At 54.7% G+C, this 17695-nt stretch overlaps 1 protein-coding gene and 1 long non-coding RNA gene across 2 annotated transcripts; one reads left to right on the top strand and one right to left on the bottom strand.

Moving 5' to 3' along the window:
* The first annotated feature begins 3709 nt into the window (after positions 1 to 3709).
* On the top strand, positions 3710 to 8053 carry SOX18 (SRY-box transcription factor 18). Its single transcript, XM_066198735.1, has 2 exons — positions 3710 to 4386; positions 5993 to 8053. The coding sequence occupies exons 1-2, from the start codon at positions 3984 to 3986 to the stop codon at positions 6841 to 6843; spliced, it is 1254 nt and encodes a 417-aa protein (XP_066054832.1). The 5' UTR covers positions 3710 to 3983; the 3' UTR covers positions 6844 to 8053.
* Positions 7499 to 11642, bottom strand: LOC136298179 (uncharacterized). The gene is made up of 4 exons (XR_010723274.1): positions 11427 to 11642; positions 10597 to 10705; positions 9040 to 9313; positions 7499 to 8481 (listed from the first exon to the last, which is right to left on the bottom strand). It is a non-coding gene; the product is annotated as an uncharacterized lncRNA (long non-coding RNA).
* Positions 11643 to 17695: the final 6053 nt, after the last annotated feature.

Here is a 17695-nt window from a genome sequence, read left to right on the forward strand (position 1 = left end):
TGGCAGGTGTGGGTGGAGGTCACATCCATCCCACGTGGCTGCACTGCTCCAGGTACGTCTGGTGTGGCCTAATGATAATTATCCACTATAATTAATAACAAATATCTTCCTGTGAAATGTCTCATTCATCCAATTGGACATACAATGGTACCAGCCACACACTGCTGGTAATTGCATGGTAATTGATCAATTAGTGGTGTGAACACATCTAGAGGCAAGGCTGGTCTGTGTGAGCGAGGGCAGTTCTGGGCACCAGAGGAGGGTGCAGCGCTTGCACCCAGACCCAAGGACCCATCCTGCCCCTGGCCCTGCCCTGCACCCTCTGCACAATGAGGATAAAAAGTCATTTTCCCACCACAACTTGGAGCCTGGCTACTGCTGTGCCACAAGATCCTGCCAGCATCCACCTTCCACCTCTGTTACCTGGATGCAAATTTTGGGGACAAGTCCCGTGGATTTGGTCGCAGAGCTTCAGCCTGGGGCTCCTGCACCAACCCACAGGCAGTAGCAGCAGCAGAAATAACCACCAGGCTCAGCTGGCAACAGGCTCTTCCCTTCTTGCCATCCCCACCAGCCCCTCTTTGAGCCCTCAAATCCCCGACGCCTCTTGGGATGATCCAGGTGGTGCCGTATCTGTTTTTAGCCGGGTGGGAGCTCGACATTGGACCCGGCTGGGAGAAATAATCGGGAGCGGGCGGGTTGGGGGCAGGGAGGGCAAATGCCTCTGGGCTGGGGAGCAGAGGCGGCCGTCCCGCCACGCTTCCTCTGCTAGGTGTGGTGCTGGGCTGCGCGGGATGCTAGGAAGGGAAGCCAGGGGCCGGGGTGGGGTCAGCCAGCTGCCAGCTCAATAAAACTGGGGAGGGAATAAAAAAAAAAATTAAAAAATACACAACTCCCGAGGCTGTGTGCTGGACTCGGGTCCAGCTTGCCTGATTTCAAGGCCAGTGAGGAGGGCATGGGGAGAGGTCCCTCACCTGGCACGCACTAATCCTGGCTCTGCCCAGGGATGCCCAGAGCTTCCTCCCTGTGTGTGGCTGCAGATGTGGCTGGTGAGGAGCCCGTGGGTCTCCAGCACCCCACGTTCCAGCCCTGTGGGCAGCAGGATGAAAGGAAGGCTTTATCCCCCTCCCAGGAAAGCTGAGCCGGGCACAGACCCTGCAGCTTCACCCCACACCTGGCTGAGGGGGCTTTCACTGCATGGAGTGAAGCTCTGTGGTTCTGGCTGTGGGGAGAGGGAGGGGAGGAAAGGGGTGGCATTGCCCTTGAAGGTAGGCTTCTCCCGGGCTGGCTCAGGGATATTTTGGATATTTTGGGTGCTTTGTACCTGGGCATTTCTGCATCTGGGCATTTTTGTGTGCTTTGCATGTTGCAGCTCTCCTTCCCCTCTCTCTGTGCTTTACCTCCTCCAAAACCATGCCACACTCCAGGACTCTTCATACCATTCCTTTTTTTCCTCTCTATTTGTTTCCTTTTATGCAATTTTTTTTCATTTTTTTCCTTTTTTTTTTTTCCTTAATGATTTCCTAATGATGCAGAACCAACAGCAAATGCACTGCAAGACAAGGTTTGCAAACCCAGTGTGAGACTGGGTTTCATACGAGCTTGAGGGTCAAAGTGCCTGGCTTTGCTCCATGGTCAGGAATTCTCAAACTATCCCTTGTAGCAGGGACAGCCGCACCACCCTGATCTCTGCCCTCTGCAACAGGGAGAGCATCCTGAGCCCCTGGCCATCCTGTGTGGAAGAAACTCAGGCCTGGAGTGGCTGTACAGAGCAAGTGTGGAGGACATGAGGCTCTGCTGCCCCTGGGGACATTTTGCCCCAGCTCTTAACATCATTCCAGGGCTAGGAAAATCAGAGCTGTCCCAACGCCCACCCTGCTGTCGCTGAATGTCACCACATTCCAAATGCCAACTGATGCCACCAGGTCCAACCCCTGCTCCAGGGCAGCTCTGAGCACACCTGGAGGCCAAGGATTCTGCCAGGGCCATGGAGGAGGCCACAGAGAGGATGTCATGAGAGAATGCACCACATGCTTGGCTGAAGCCTGGGAGAAGGGAGATATCCCCACCAGCTGCCCAGACTGACTGCCCTGAAGGCTGCTCATTTCACAGGCAGCCACAGGTCCTGGCTTGAGAGTCCCCAGATCCCCCAGCACCCACATTGCTTCTCCCAGGGCAGGGGCAAAGAGCCAAAGCCTCCAGGGCCTCTGCTCTGGATGGCAGCAGGGACTGCTTCTCCTGCAAAGCAGTGCTCCAGCTCCCTCTGGATGGGGGAGAGAGGAGAGGAGACTCCTTGCAGCTGTGTGGGCTCTCCTGTGGGCTGGTGCTGATTTGCACTTTCAAATTTTTAATAAGGAGCTCCAGAAATGTGAAGGAAATCTCACCCGAAACCTCTGTTGCTCCTGGTTGATGATTGAAGAACAAGTGAGACACGATTTTTTTAAATTCTTTTTTTTTTTTAGAGGCCTTTGTTTTGTTTAGGGTTAACAGCAGATCGGCTTGTCCAAATCACTTCCAGACACACAGAAAGCATGGCATGCAATACCCCACGGCTGTGAGAGGCTGGAGCTGGACTCTTGCGCAACCCAGTGCCCCAAGTCTTCCTAACGCTGAGGTTCACATTTCAGGCTGGGGTCTAGGGCATGTCCGCAGCCAGAGAGGGCCTGGGGGCAGGGACCCGGAGCTGGGACATTTCTTTCAGGTCAGCTCGATTGCCCCGGGGGTTTCAGGGGCAGGCACAGTGCCCTGGTCAATCTCCTTGATTGCAAATGGATCCCGCAGAACTCATAACTCCCAGTGCCAAGGGCAGGAAGGACCTTCAGACCACCTAGCCTGGCCCTTGGCACTGCAAATCCCTGCTGGATGGCAGCCAGTTGAGCGGAGCAGTGACCTGGTGGCAGGGGATGTGCTGTCGATGGCAGCATGCTGTGGGTACCTGGCACTGCCCAAGGCGTGCAGTGATGGCACAGCTGTGCCAGCCCCAGCAGCCCTGCGGGCTGGGCTTAGCTACGATCACCTGGCTGACACTGAACCCCCCATTCCTCAACAGTCCCTAGAAAACACAACGCTTTTCATGTCAGCGGCACTTAAACTCAAGGAGCGGTTTCTTTGCCTGACACTGAAATTCCCACAGAAAATTGCCGCGGGGAGAAGGCTCACCCCTGCCTTCACCCCAGGGCTGCTCCCAGCCCCGGATGGGGATTGCTGGCCAAAACACACACACGGAGTCAGTCGTAAGAAAAATAAACGCCGAGCCCTGAACATCCCTGTGCTCCTGCACACAGCCTGGCAGGCAAAGCAGAACGCTTCCCGGCCTCCGCACCGCGGGTGGTGAGGGGCGAGGGCAGGGCACAGGGAGCAGAAAAGGGGCTTGCAAAGAGAAGGAGAGAGAGAGAAAGAAAGGGAAGATAGGAAAGAAAGGAAAGAAAGGAAAGAAAGGAAGAGAGAAAAAGAGAGAGAAAGAGAAAAAGAAAGAGAAAAAGAAAAATAAAAAGAAAAATTTATCAACCCTTCTCCTTGGACAGAAAGGAATGGAGCAGCAGCTTCCACACCGGTCCCAGCTCGGCCCTCCCCGGGTGGCTCTTCCTGCTGGTGCCTGGGGACGCCCCCCTTCCCTCCTCCTCCTCCCCCTCATCTCCTCCTTCTCCTCCTCCCCCTCATCTCCTCCTCCTCTCCCTCTCCTCCTCCCCTCGCCCCGCTGATTGGTCCAGCCCGGCTATATTTTGCCCCTTCCAGCCCAGCATCATCCCAAAAGTTTTTTTTGGGGGGAAAGGGGGAAAAAAATAAAAAAAGATAGGAAAAAAAAAAAAAAAAAGAAAAGAAACCAAAACAAACGCAGGCGAGCCCGAGTCCCCCGAAGGCAGGCGAGCGAGGCGAACTGCGGGCGGCTGCTCGGCGGTGCTGGACCCGGTGGGACGCGGCAGGAATCCCGATTCTCTCTCCGGCACCCGGTCGGGTCGGACACAAAGTGCTGTCCAGCTGGAATGAATATATCTGAGTCTAACTACTGCCGAGAGGAGATATCGCAACCCCGGGGCGACTGTTCATGGGTCACCGCCGCCGTGCCGGCCGCTGAGCCCGGGCTCGCCTTCCCGCGCCCCCCGGGAGCCGCCTCCCCCGCCAGCCGCACGCCCAGCCCCGAGCCCGGCTTCGCCTTCGGCCCCGGCCCCGGCGGCGCGGCCCCCGGCGCGGCCCCCAGCCGCACGCCCAGCCCCGAGCCGGGCTATGGATACAGCCCCCCGGCCGGCCGCCCCGAGGGCAAGGCCGCCGAGGATTCCCGCATCCGCCGGCCCATGAACGCCTTCATGGTCTGGGCGAAGGATGAGCGCAAGCGGCTGGCGCAGCAGAACCCCGACCTCCACAACGCCGTGCTCAGCAAGATGCTGGGTGAGCGGGAGCGGAGCGGGAGGAGGGCTGGGGGGCGCGGGGATGCCGGGTGCGGGGCTGGGGGATGCGAGAGTGTGGAGCCAAGGATGCGGGAATGCTGCGTTACGGGGCTGGGGATGCGGGGGGGGCGGGCTGGGGGTGCGGGCTGCGAGAGTACAGGGCTGTGGGATGCAGGCTTGCAGAGCTAGGGACATGGGGGTGTGGGGTTGGGGATCCCGGCTGCAAGAGTACAGGGCTGTGGGATGGGGAGGATATCGAGCTAGGGAAACAGAGATGTGGGAGTACAAGGCTGCGAATACAGGAATACAGAGGTACAAGTCTGGGGATGTGGGCTGCAAGAGTGCAGGGCTGCAGGATGCAGAGGTATAGAGCTCAGAATGTAGGGATACAGGGCTGGGGGTGTAGGGATAGGTGGGTTTGGTTCTGATAGTCTGAGGCAGTGGGATGCAGGGATACAGAGCTGGAGATGCGAACTGCTGGGGTACAAGGATTCAGGGCTGGGAGTGTGGGATGAAGCAGTACAGGGATTTGGGATGTGCGCTGTGAGAGTCCAGGGCTGTGGGATGCAGACTGCACAGATACAAGGCAGTGGGCTGTAGGATGCAAGGATGTAGGGCTCTGCTAGCCACGGTCCAAAGGTACAGGACTGCGGGATGCAGACTGCAAGAATATGGTTTGCAGGAGCTGGGGTACAAGGATGGGGTGCTGCAGGATACAGAGTTGGGGGATACAGGGCTATGCACTGCAAGGTTAAAAAGCTGCAGGACACAAGCTTTAGGGATGTGGGATGAAGAGCTACCAGTTGAAGGTTGCAAGGATGCAGGGCTGCAGAGATGCAAGCTGAAAGGATGCAGGACTGTAGGATCAAGGGCTGTGAGATGTGGTGTTACAGGATATGGGAATATGGGGCTGTGGGCTGTGAGGATGTGAAGACACAGAGCTGCATGTACACAAGATGCAGGGAAACAGGGCTGTGGGATGCAGAGATACAGGGCTGAGGGGTACACAGCTGCAGGGATGCAGGATATGGGAATACAGGCTGCAGGATGCGGGATGCACGACTATAGGATGCGGGATGTGGGAACACGGGAAGCAGGATATGGGTAAATGGAGCTGCAGGATGCGGGACTACGGGAAGCAGGATATGGACAGACAGAGCAGCAGGATGCAGAGACATGGGGCTGCGGGGTGTGGGGATGTGGGATTCAGGATATGGTGCTGTGAGTTTTTGGGATGGGTGATTTGGTCTTCAGAGGTGCAGGCTATGGATGCGAGATGCAGGGAAGCAGAGTCTGTGGTCTGTACCAAAGAGCAGTGGGAGGCAGAATCCCCAGCCCTGCCAAAGGGGTTTCCATTCCATGTGCCCTCATTCTCCCACAGCACCAAAGTGCTGGGCACTGCCCGAGCCTTCTTCTGGGACAAGGGAACAACCTGGTTGGGAACCCATTCCCAGCCCTTCCTGGTGCCAGCAGTGAGTCTCCACTCAGGTGCCAAGCCATCTGCAGGAGCCCTTCAACCCTGGGCTGCCTCTCCCTGGGTGTCCCCATGCCGTGGCCAGTGCTGGGTGGCTGAGCCACTCTCACAGAGCTTCTCTTTCCTCTTCCAGGCCAGTCGTGGAAAGCGCTGAGCGCCAGCGACAAGCGTCCCTTCGTGGAAGAGGCAGAGCGACTGCGAATCCAGCATCTCCAGGATCACCCCAACTACAAATACCGCCCAAGGAGAAAGAAGCAAGCCAAGAAAATCAAGAGGATGGAACCCAATATCCTCCTGCATAACCTTTCCCAGCCTTGCAGTGACAACTTCAGCATGAGTCACCATGGCGGCAGCCAGCCGGGCCACCCCCAGCCTCCCCCACTTAACCACTTCAGAGAACTCCACTCCATGGGGTCGGATATTGAAAACTATGGCTTGCCAACTCCTGAGATGTCTCCCTTGGATGTCTTGGAACAGACCGAGCCGGCGTTTTTCCCTCCGCACATGCAGGATGACTGCAACATGATGCCCTTTCGCGGCTACCACCATCATCACCAGATGGAGTTTCCCCAGGAGAAGTGCATGGGGCGGGACGTGGCCGTGCCCTACACGCAGACCCCCTCACACTTGGCCGACGCCATGAGGACTCCCCATCCCTCCAGCCTTTACTACAACCAGATGTGCTCGGGAACTCAGAACGGGCTTTCCGCCCACCTGGGCCAGCTGTCGCCCCCGCCTGAAGCCCACCACATGGAGAGCGTGGATCACTTGAACCAAACCGAGCTCTGGACAGATGTTGACCGCAACGAGTTTGACCAGTATTTGAACATGAGCAGGACTCGTCCCGAAGCCTCGGGCCTCCCTTACCATGTCTCCCTGTCCAAAGTGACTCCTAGAAGCATCTCCTGCGAGGAGAGCAGTTTGATATCAGCCCTGTCCGATGCCAGCAGTGCTGTTTACTATAGCCCCTGCATCACTGGTTAGGTTGACCCCACCATCCAATGCGCGCACCAGGAGAGCCCCGACTCTCCTCTAAAAACAAAAAGCCATCCTCCTTTAACCACGAGCTCCATCATATTTAGAGTATCTCATTAAATGCATCGCTTTCTTGTTTGTTCTTTTTTATTTTGATTTTTTTTTTTTTTTTTTTTTTAGAGACAGACCATGCTGAACTCACTGATATACCGTATAACTATATAACACAGATAGACGCCTTTCCCCGCCGTGCTCCCCGCTCCAGCCCTCGGCAGGGCACCTCTCCAGCTCCCGCCAGCTCCAAGGGGCATTTTCAAGCCAATTCCAGTAAATCCTGCCTGAAAAAATCACACCAGGATGAGTCAAAGTGTGACCTGTCCCCAGTATTTAACCCAAGGACAGGCGAACTTTTAGGGGGAAAAACCTTTTAGAAAGACTTTGCCGGGGCTGTTAAAGAGTCGGCGCCCATTAGGGGTGGGCTTTAGGACAGTTTTTACTGTATTCTCAGCAATATATTTTAATTGGGCAACAAAACTATATTTTTACTAAGCATTTTTATATATAAAATGGTATTTAATGTCTTTTGGGGTTTTTTTATTAGACTTTTTAAAAAGAAATCAAAGGATATCCATGAGATCTAAAGCATTTATGTAGCAAAGCTGGATTTAAAGAAAAAAAAAAAAAACAAGGAATGGGGGAAAAAAGGAGATATTTTGTGAAAAGGGAATGATAATGTAAATATTGAGGAACAACTGACTGGAATTTTGTACAAAAGAAAAATATGACTGCAAACACTTTTATTGTCTAGAACTGTATGGAGAGCAAACTGTTTTATTCTGGTTAATTATTAAAACATCTTCATATAATTGTTCCCATCTTGTGTGCTTGTTGTGTGAACACATATTTTCCGCAAATACATGTTGTCCCAACCATTTCCAGATTTTTGTATCCGTTGATTAATGTTTTGACAACCTGGCAAATGTATTAATTTCCAAGCTGCCGCCCGCCCGCCCCGTCAGCCTCCTCGGGCTCCATGATCGCGGCTCTGCTCAGCTCAGCACGGGACGGTGGCTTGGGATGGGATGGGATGGGATGGGATGGGATGGGGTTCTGGTGGCAGCCCCTCAGCACCGCGCCGCCCAGAGATGTTCCCAGCAGGAAAAGCAGCTGTTCTCAGATTAAAATATAATAAAACATGTGATATCCTCCTCCGAAACAAGCCTTGGTGTGGTCATTGTTTTGGCAGGCTGGCAGCGCATCGATGAGAGGTCCCCATGGCTCACCCTGTTTTCCCATGAAACCCCCTCAAAAATAGAGCCCGGCTGCTTCAATGCTTTCTCTAGTCCTCGGAGCTGGAAGAAAACTCCATGTACTGGAGCCTTTCCTCCTCCTGGCCTTCATTGGCTCCTTCCCGGCTCCAGCAGCAGCGGGTCTTGCCGAGCCGTCACCATGCCCAGCCGGATCCTGCTCGGAGCTGCTGGTGCTTTGCCGGAGCTTCATCCCCCTCCTGTGAATCACTGTATGATTTACAGGGAGCTTTTTTGTTCAATTTGAAAAGGAGGAACAACAATCTGTTGCTTAAAACCCGGTGGCATCCGTTCCTTGAGCACCAAGTGATTTAAACCAGGCTGATATCACCAAAAAAGGCTGTTAAAAAAAAAAAAATCGAAAAAATTGAATAGAAGAAGAGGGTTTTTGTTGTTGTTGGCAAAGAATTGCCTTTTAGGGGAAATGGATATTTAACAAATGACATTAATTTTCAAGCTTCTCCTAAATTAAATTCACATTAGTGTTAACAGGACTCAATCCTGACTCACTTTTTTGTTGTTGTTGTTGAATGTGAAGTGCTAATAAACGGGACCACTCCGGGGGCTGGCGACGCGTTCCCATGGAACGCCACAAAGGCGCTTCATTGTCTTTCCATATACAGTATGTAAAAAGGGGGAATACATGGAAAAATGACCTCACTACCTACACGGGAGGGCTGGCGGGCGCCCGGCGGGTGCCAGAACCCGCGCTGCAGCAAACAAACACAACACCAAATGAGAAGCATCCTGTGCTGCCGCCGATGACTATGAAAGGAAGCAGCCGGCTATGGGCTCCATCCCGCTCCGCTCCCTGAAGTGGCCTGGGAGGAAGGAGATGAGGGAGGGGGGGAGAAGAAGAAAGCCCTGAGTTATTTTCCAGCCCCCAGCTTCCAGGTACCTTCCAGGCATGGATGCGGTCACTTCCTGCGGTTCAAAGCAGCAGTGAGCAGGCCAGTCCTCGCCCAGCTGGGGAGAGCCGCTGTCCATCACATCGTGGAGCAAACGTGAAGTCACTTTTCTGCAGCAGAAATTCCCTTCTTTCCCCATGGTTCAGGCTGTGTCATCTCACCATGATTTTTATGTTGAAGGAGGGTCCGTTTAGATTAGGTATGAGTCTTTAGAATGAGGGTGGTGATGCACAGATTCCTGGAGAAGCTGTGGATGCCCCATTCCTGGAAGTGTCCAAGGCCAGGTTGGATTGGGCTTGGAGCAACCTGATCTAATGGAAAGTGTCCCTGCCCACAGCAGGGGGTTAGAACTTGATGACCCTTAAGGTCCTTTCCAACCCAAACCACCCTGTGATTTATGCCCCAGGATGCTGCTCTGGGGCTACAGCAGGTACTGGAAGCTGCAATGGATGGTCATTCCCAACCATAACTGCACCAAGGTTATGCCACCTTGAAGACACAGCCGCTGTGAAAGCCCTACCTCGCTGGCCAGCCTCACCCCAGGTCACAGGGAAATGAAAGAGAAGAGAAAGGAGAGAGGAAAAAAAACAGAGCAGATATCAGCAGGCAGAAAGACCAGTGCCAGACTCCAAAAGATGACACCTCCTACCATCACTCGGTGTTCCACACAGCTTTTTTCACCTAAACTCACTGCTTTGACATCGGCTTTATCAAGAAGTGTCACAAACCAACCTGGTTTGTGCTGGTACAGCAGTGGTTTGGGCAGGCAGCTCTCCACAGTGTCACTGCTGCAGCCTCATGGTTTAGCCATGGCCAGAAAAGGATTTGTCCCCCTCCGAATCCAGGGTTTGGTGAGACTGGCGGCACAGGGGCTGATCTATCTCCATCAGGAGGGCAGAGGGCTCAGCTGAACCTGGGAGAGGTGCTGGGTCTTTGGGGAGGGTGCTGGCTCCTTGATGGGCTTTAACCACACCACTTGTTTTACATATTATTTTTATAATTTTATATCTTATTTCATATCTTATATCTTAGTTCTATGTTTATCTGTGTTGTTTTTAAACACTTGATTTTATTTTCATATTTTTGTATATTTAATATTTTTCTATTTATTCAATATTTTATGTGTTACTTTTATATATTTTTAACATATATATTATTTTTATCTTTCCCCTGCTCCGGTCCCTGTACAGCTGCTCTGGGGCCAGGAAACCATCCCCCAGTGTTTTTTTTTCACTGCATGCCGGTGGCTCAGGTGTGACGTGGGACTGGAAATGGCTGGAGCTGACATAGTTTGGGGATGATTTCACTGCCGTTATGGCTCAGGCTGGGGCTGTTACTGCACAGCCCCTTCCGATTTTTATGACTTAATCTCTCCAAAGCTCAAGGCCGGATGGTTTAGGGCTGGGGAGGAGGAGCGAGGGGCTTTTAGCAGGTCGTTACAGCAGAAATATGGAGAAGGTACTTGACAGGTAAATGGAAACCCTGACAGCCCATCCTGCCGGCTTTCCCAGGGTGCAGGGAGAGGGGGAGGTGATGCCAGGTCCTACCTGGGTTTTGTGGGCAGGTGGCATCTGCTGTGTGTCCCCTGGGGGTGCAGGGCAGTGGATTCTACCCGTGTGCAGCTAGGCGTGCATCCCAACACATCCGTGTGCAAACCTGTACGTGTGCAAGCATTGGTGTGAGCTATGTGAATGGGTGTGCAAGCACCCGTGTGTACCTGCATCACTGCATGCACCCCTGCTCACATCCATCCCTGTGTGCATTATCCCAGTGTGCAGACATCTGTGTGTGTGTGTGTGCACATCCCTGGATATCTGTGTGCCTGCACCTGGGTGGGTTGTGTGTGTGCATGTGTGTAGCCATGCGTGTGCACCTCTGCTCCTTTTTGTGCATCTTTTTTGTTGTCCCTTTGTGTGTCTGAGCCTGCACAAACATCCACGTGTTCCTGCATGTGTGCATCTCTCTGTGGATGTGTCTGCGCATACACCTGTAGGTGCATCCATGTGTGCATCTTCCATGCATGCATCCCTCCATGTGCACGTGTGTTTGTCCACATCCATGTGTCCATGTGCATATCCATGTGCACACACCCGTGTGTGTGTGTGTGTGTGTGTGTGTGTGTGTGTGTGTTCTGCTGGAGGTTCACAGATCAGCTTTATAGACGTTCTGGATTTTTTACAGCGTTACGGAGCGCTCGATGACATCACCCACCCAAATATTAAAACCTCATGTGCCAGCCAGCCCAGCCTGACAGTGTTTGGCTCCGGGCTCACTGTTCCCAAGGCTGAGGCTGTGGCACAGCCAGGGGCAAGTGGGATGTGCAGGGTGGCAAGTGGCAGCTCCAGGGCAGCCCCAGCCATCCCAGCCCAGAGCTCACCGTCGGGGTGGGAACACTGACACCACAGCCTTGATGAAGTCATCCTGTCTGGATGAACAGGGAATTAGAGCCTCTTGATCCTTGTATTTTGGGTGTTCGGCATGGGAGCATCTCTGGGAATATGAACGTGCTGGCGGGGCTGGTTCCCCACTGCGGCAGCAGGCAGCTGCTCTAGACCAAGTGATGGGATTTATATTTTGCCCTCTCTTCCTGAAAAAAAAAAAAAAAAATTATCAAAACCAAACCTGTTTGTGAGAAACAGCTCCAAAACATTTCCTGACTCGAGAAAAAGTGCACTGGAAAAAAAAAAAAGTTTCCAGGTTTTTTTAGATGGAAGGCAAAACCTTTGGAGAGGTAACAGCATTCTGTGGTGAGAGGTTAACCGAAGGGAAAAGGTTGAAATGCAAAGAAAGATTTCAAATGTTCCCAGAGCAACCTTTCCTGGTCAAGCAGAAGCAAAGTTCCCAAGCCTTCCCCAACTTTCTTCTTTGCAGCTCAGTTTGGGAAAGGAAATGTTTGGAAATCTCAATGCTCCTTGCAGACAGGAAAGGCCCTGTTTCCTCTGCGCCATGCCCAGAGCTGCCGGGCAGCAGGAGCACTCGGGTGAGGCTGCAGGAATTCTCTGCAGGCAGGGGAGGGCAGCTGCCTGCAGGGAGCAGGAGTTGGGGTGTCATAAATATTACAGGTTTAGCAAGAGAAAAGAGAAGAAGCCAGCAAGGAGTCATTAATGTGCCCTGGGAAGTCTGAAACATTTTAGCACTTTTCTCGCTGTGAAGTTCAGCGTCTACATCCCTTGTGGATCTTTGGTTGTCTCCCCTCAGCTCCCAGCATTGCCCCCACCAGCCCTCACATTCCTTCCCCTGCCTTAGGGCCACCACAAGCCCCTGGAACCCCAGTCCCCAGCCCCCACACCAACATCTGCTCACCCAGCACCGTGCTGGGGTCCCCATGAGGAGGACAGGTCCCTGTGAAGGAGGTAGGTTTGGGCCTCATTGTGTAAACATGAGGGATTTTGGGGGCTTCTTCTCCTCACTGGCTCTGAGCCGACTGAGCCCCACAACATCTGTCAGAACTACTTTGTGCTTCTCTTCTGAGGTGATTCAGCAATGCTGTGATGTACCGGGAGGCCAAAGGGTCGAGGAGGGGTTGGGAGTGTTCTCCAGAGGTCACCTAGTCCAATCCAACACAACACGACCCAACACACCCAAACAGCATGACCTAGCCCAACCCACCCAAACTACCTAATGCAACACAGCCGAATCCAACCCAGCCCAACCCAACCCAGCCCAGCTCAACCCATCCTAACCAATCTCAATCCAATGTAACCTATCCCAAGGGCCCAATCAACCCATGCCAACATAACCCGACACAACCCAACCAACCCAGCTGAGCCTACCTAACCCAACACAACACAACCAGCCTAGCTCAACTTCCTATGCAAGTCCTAAAGCAAGTCTCACCCATCTTCTCCTGTGCAGCCCAGCTCAACCCTTCCGGGATGTTGCAGCGGTTTGGTGGAAGCCTCTCCCTCCTCCTGTGCTCGGCAGCGCAGCCCAGGGGGGTTGATCACTTCAGGGAACTGAATCACGTCCCCCCACCATCGTGGGAGCGTCACAGAGCGTCTGAAGCTCGTCAGGAGAGTCAGGCCAGGCCGCGCGGGGCCGTTCTGGGAAGCCATCCAGCCATCCGCTGGAGAGAGGAGTCTGCCTAAAAATGCCTCTGCTGGCTCCTCTCCACACTCCGACCGTCCCATATGGAACAAATGTACATTTTCCATCAATTGTTTGTATTTTGCATTTAAAGAAAGAAGGGGGAGGGAAAAGAAAAAGCCAGCGAGCAAGCGGGCTATACATATACGCGAAGCGTCGGTGACAGCAGATAGGCCCCATCGCGGAGAGGGAGAAACACTGGCCGGCGTTCAAGAGACTCAAACGTATGGTATGAAACAATAAATTTTAAGTGTGTTTTGACATATTTGGTGGTCTCTGCCTCATGCTTAATGAGCATTGGTCCACGTTGCGGGGGAACTGCACAGCTCGGGTGGTTGGCAGGCTGTGCTGGGCGGGGGGTCGGTGGCCAGCGAGGCCGGAGGCAAGCGTTGAGGTGGTCCTGGCATGTGTGTCCCGAGGGGATGGGGCACAGGGATGTGACACCATGGACTGCACTGGTATGCTCGGAGGAAGGGATGCTGTGGGCAGCACAGTGCCTCAGAGGAACAAGCAGTGATGCTAACTTGCAGGAAGAAGCATCAAAAGGTAGAATAGGGTTAAATTTGGTCAGGAAGGGACACACAACATGGTGGTGATATCCCGGAGCAGCATCCCTCACCTCGGCATGTTTTGGGCGACCTGTGCTCCCATCTCCAGGCTTGGTCCCAGTTATGCAGTGCTGCTTTGCCTGCGGGAAGACCGTGGGCTCCCACATCCCATCACCACAGGGAGAAAGCCTGGAGGGATGGGCAAAGCTGCAGGACAAGAGAGTGCAGCCCTCCCGCATCCCCTGCCTCTGTGCCAGGCTGCCCGGCTCCCCCCGTCTGACAGGGCTTGATCAGAAAGATGGACATGAAAGTGGAGCTTGGCTCTGGTTTCTCTCTCATTCAGAACATTCAAAAACTATTAACTGTGGTGGGGGTAAGCAGGCAGCTGGTTTTAATATCGTGCTCTTCCAATTGTGTTGGGGTTTTTTTTTCCTTGCTTTTCGCGAGCACTTTAAGTGACATGGTTACATGTATTTGATTAAAAAGCTGTAATTCAACGAGTGCATTTTCTTGTACTGTACAAAACAGCTTAAAGACACAGGATTTATTTACGGTGGTCTCCCAGTTTTTCAGCTCTGCCAAAAGACAAGATGACAGGGAATTCACAGGAGGGAGGACAGATAGCAGCAGAGGGGGACATGCAATCTCTCCTGGCTTTCCCAGTGTGGGGAACACGACTGGATCATTTCCTCTGCTGTAAGGTCAGCCCACTGCCACCAGCCTGGCCCTTGGGGCCATCCACTGGTCCCAAAAGCACAAGCTCTTTTTGGTGTCCCCAGGACTGGGTCTCAGCTTACAGGAGCTGGCAGAGGGGACAGCTAGGAGGGGACAGCTAAGTTTGTCCAAACTGGCCCCCATCCTGCCCACAGCAAGATGCTGCAGGACACAACTGGAGGCAGGAGGGGGAGATTTTTTCCAACCATGCCCATCCCCTGCCCGTGCAGAGATGCTGCCAGCACTGAGGAGCCCATCCCAATCCAGCAGCTCTGTTTCCTAAGGAGGAAAAAGCCTTTATGAGATCCCAGCAAGGAGCCATGGCCTGATGCTGCCGAGAACCCTGGATCATCTCCCATTAACCCCAACATCTCCCATGGCACAGCCACAGACTGGAGCCATGCTCCCCCACACCTTTTTGCCTTCTCTGCTTCCAAAGTGATAAATTTCAACCCAAAAAGTCAGGCGTGGAGATGAATAAAAAGCATAGGGCTGCTCTGCGACCCCTCAAGCACCAAAATTACCATAGCCCCCCACTCTGCTGGCCACAAGGGGCTGTGGCAGAGTCCCTGCACTCCATCACATCCTTGAGCTTTTTGCATTCCTCTGGCTTGGAAAGGAGGCGTGTGCCTGTGCATTCATGCAATCCTGACCCCACAAACCCACTCCACCCAGCACAGCTTCACCTTTCTCACCCAGATGTATAATAAAAATTTGTAATAAAAATCAACCCAGCAATGCTTGTACCTCACCTGCCTCAAAGTCCCTGATGTGCAGCCCTGGGGACAGGGACAAGGACCCCAGCATCATTCAGGACCACCCTGGGAAATCCCAGCCTCCCCCATCCCTGCCTGGGGGGCCGGAGCCTGCCTGGCTGCTGGCCATGCCGAGCCGAGCCTTGTCTCTTCCTCAGCTCGCTCCTGCCCAGGGATCACCTGCAGTTCAGTTGATTTATGAACGGAGAATTTTTCGAGCTCTGTTTCCTTTTCATTGTTGTTTCAGTTGCTGCGCTCGCTTCCGCCCGCCTTTGAATAACTCCTGCCACGCTGCGAGCGGTGAGAAAGGCACCGAGTAAACACTCACACTCAGCCCAGGAGCCCGAAAACAGGGGGACACAGGGCTGCCCACTGGCTGGTCCTACCTGTGGCAGGAGGTTGCTGTAAGCAGAGCTCCGAAATGGATCCCTCTTGTCTCAAAGGTGCAGTTTGGGATGGGGTAGTCACATCCTAACCTTCTGCCCCGTGACACTGCCCCTGGGAGGTGGCAGCCCCGTGGGGATGCTGCTCTCCCGTGCTGTGGCTGGGGAGGAGAGGGTTGTGGTGGGTGGTTTGACTGGAGGGACCCTAAAATGCGATTAGCGGGGGGGAAACTCACTGCCCCATAGAGGGCAAGGTCCCCCCACCCAGGGCTGTGCTCCACCCGGCTTCATTCCCGTCCTCATGCCCAGCTGGAGCAGGGGCTCCCTCTGCGGCACAGAGACGACGCTCTCTAGGGAGCTTGGGTTGATTTACAGCAAAGCCCTTGAAAACAAGAAAAAAAAAGAAATCAGGAAAGGAAAGAAACCTCATCCGCAATCTCAGCGGAGCCCAGAATTTACGTCCCCGCTGCTGCCACCTGCCATCCGCCTTCCCCCGCCCTCCCAGCCCCATCCCGGGCCACCGAGGAGCCCCCATCCCGGGCGATGGGCAGCTGCCCGTCCCGACCTGTGCCCATTGTCCTGCCCTTCCTCCCCGCGCCCCTCAGCCCCCCGCCGCCGCCCCGGGGCCGGGGGGAAAACAGGAAGCGCTCCCCAGCACGCTGCTGCGGAAATGAGACAAGCGGGCTGGAGCGGCGGCGAGGACGGCGGGAGGAAGCGGACGGGATATTTGGAACTGACGGCGAATTCTTGGGCTTATCTCTGCGCCGCAGAGGCCCAGGAGTCCTTACAAAACAGCGCCCAGCTGGAGCGAGGCCCGCGGCTGGGGACGCGTCCTCGTCCCCAGCGCCACCCTTGGTACCCGGCTCGGCGGCGGGATGCTGGTGGCAGGGAGGGGACACACTTCCAGTGTGGTGGGTGGCACCTTCGTCCCGTCAGTGGTCACAGAAGGGACCGCGCTGCAGTGTGGGGATGAGCAGCCCCCAGGTTGCATGTCACATCTTTCAGCAGGAATTTGGGGGTGAGGGCACTCTCCAGCATCCCTAAAGCTTGTCAAAAAATTCGGCTGTTTTATGAACCCCTAGGCATGAGTTCCCCCTTTCCCATGGGAAACAATTCCCTGTCCTGCCCGCAGTCTGCACTGGGACACTTTCAGCCCATCACCTTCCCTTTCGCGAGCACCAGCGGCAGGGCTGGGCTGTGGATGCTGATCCCCTGCCTGCCCTGCCCACGAAGGGTTACAGCCAGCCTGGATTGCTCCGATTTCGCCCTTCCATCTGCTGCTGGCCTTTTTGGTGGGTTTGAATTATTTTTCATAACAATGCTGTGATACTTTATATTCGGCACACCCCAGCTGGGGAACAGAAAGCGGGTCCGGGCTTGGGAGCACCCGACCCAAAGGCAAAGGTCTCTGCAGTGCTTCCTAAAAGCTGGAAGCTGCCTGCTGTGGGCATGGGAGAGGGGCCGGGGTGGTGGCATCATCCCGGGGAGCTGGGGCTGCTGCCAGCATCCAGGGCTCCCCAGTTGGGCTTTGGTGGGGTCACTCCCTCGTTTCTTAATTGGTGGTGAAAATCAGGCAGGAGACCCGCAGCGGGCGGGGGAAGGCAGCTGGAACACCCCAGGGTCAGCGCTGGGAGCGGCTCGAGGTGGGTATCACCTTCCTGGAGTGTCACTAACCCGGTGGGGACCCCCGGCCAAGGGCACCCAGCGCCTTTGGAGCCCGAGAGCGCTGGCGGTGGCGATGCCTGCGGACGGAACCCGCCGAGGAGGGCTGCCGCGGCCAGTGGAGCCAAATTTGGGGGGGGGGGGGGGGGGGGGGGGCGGGCAGGGTGTGACGGGTCACCCTGGCAGAGGCTGAGACTCCTCCTCTGCGGGGAGGAGGACAAAGGATGGAAGCGGCTGCCCCGTTGCAACACATCCCCGGCGAGCACAATGGAAATGCCATCCTCCGTCTTGTGAAACAGGAACCTCATATGATCTCGCTGAAGGCTTGGGGACACTCTTGTAGGTCTGAGCGTGATGCTCCCCGGGCTTCTTTCTCTCTACCCGCCGGGGGACAAGGGAGAGTGGGGAGTTCCCCAGAGCATCCCTGCCCTGGTGAGGGACGCTGGACCCGCTGGCAGGAGGAAGGTGATGCCCTGCCACCCACTCTGGGGCCAAAGC

This window comes from Chamaea fasciata, unplaced genomic scaffold, assembly GCF_029207755.1.
Source record: "Chamaea fasciata isolate MVZ Bird 193981 ecotype frontalis unplaced genomic scaffold, bChaFas1.0.hap1 SCAF_17, whole genome shotgun sequence".
NCBI classification, from domain to species: Eukaryota; Metazoa; Chordata; class Aves; order Passeriformes; family Sylviidae; genus Chamaea; species Chamaea fasciata.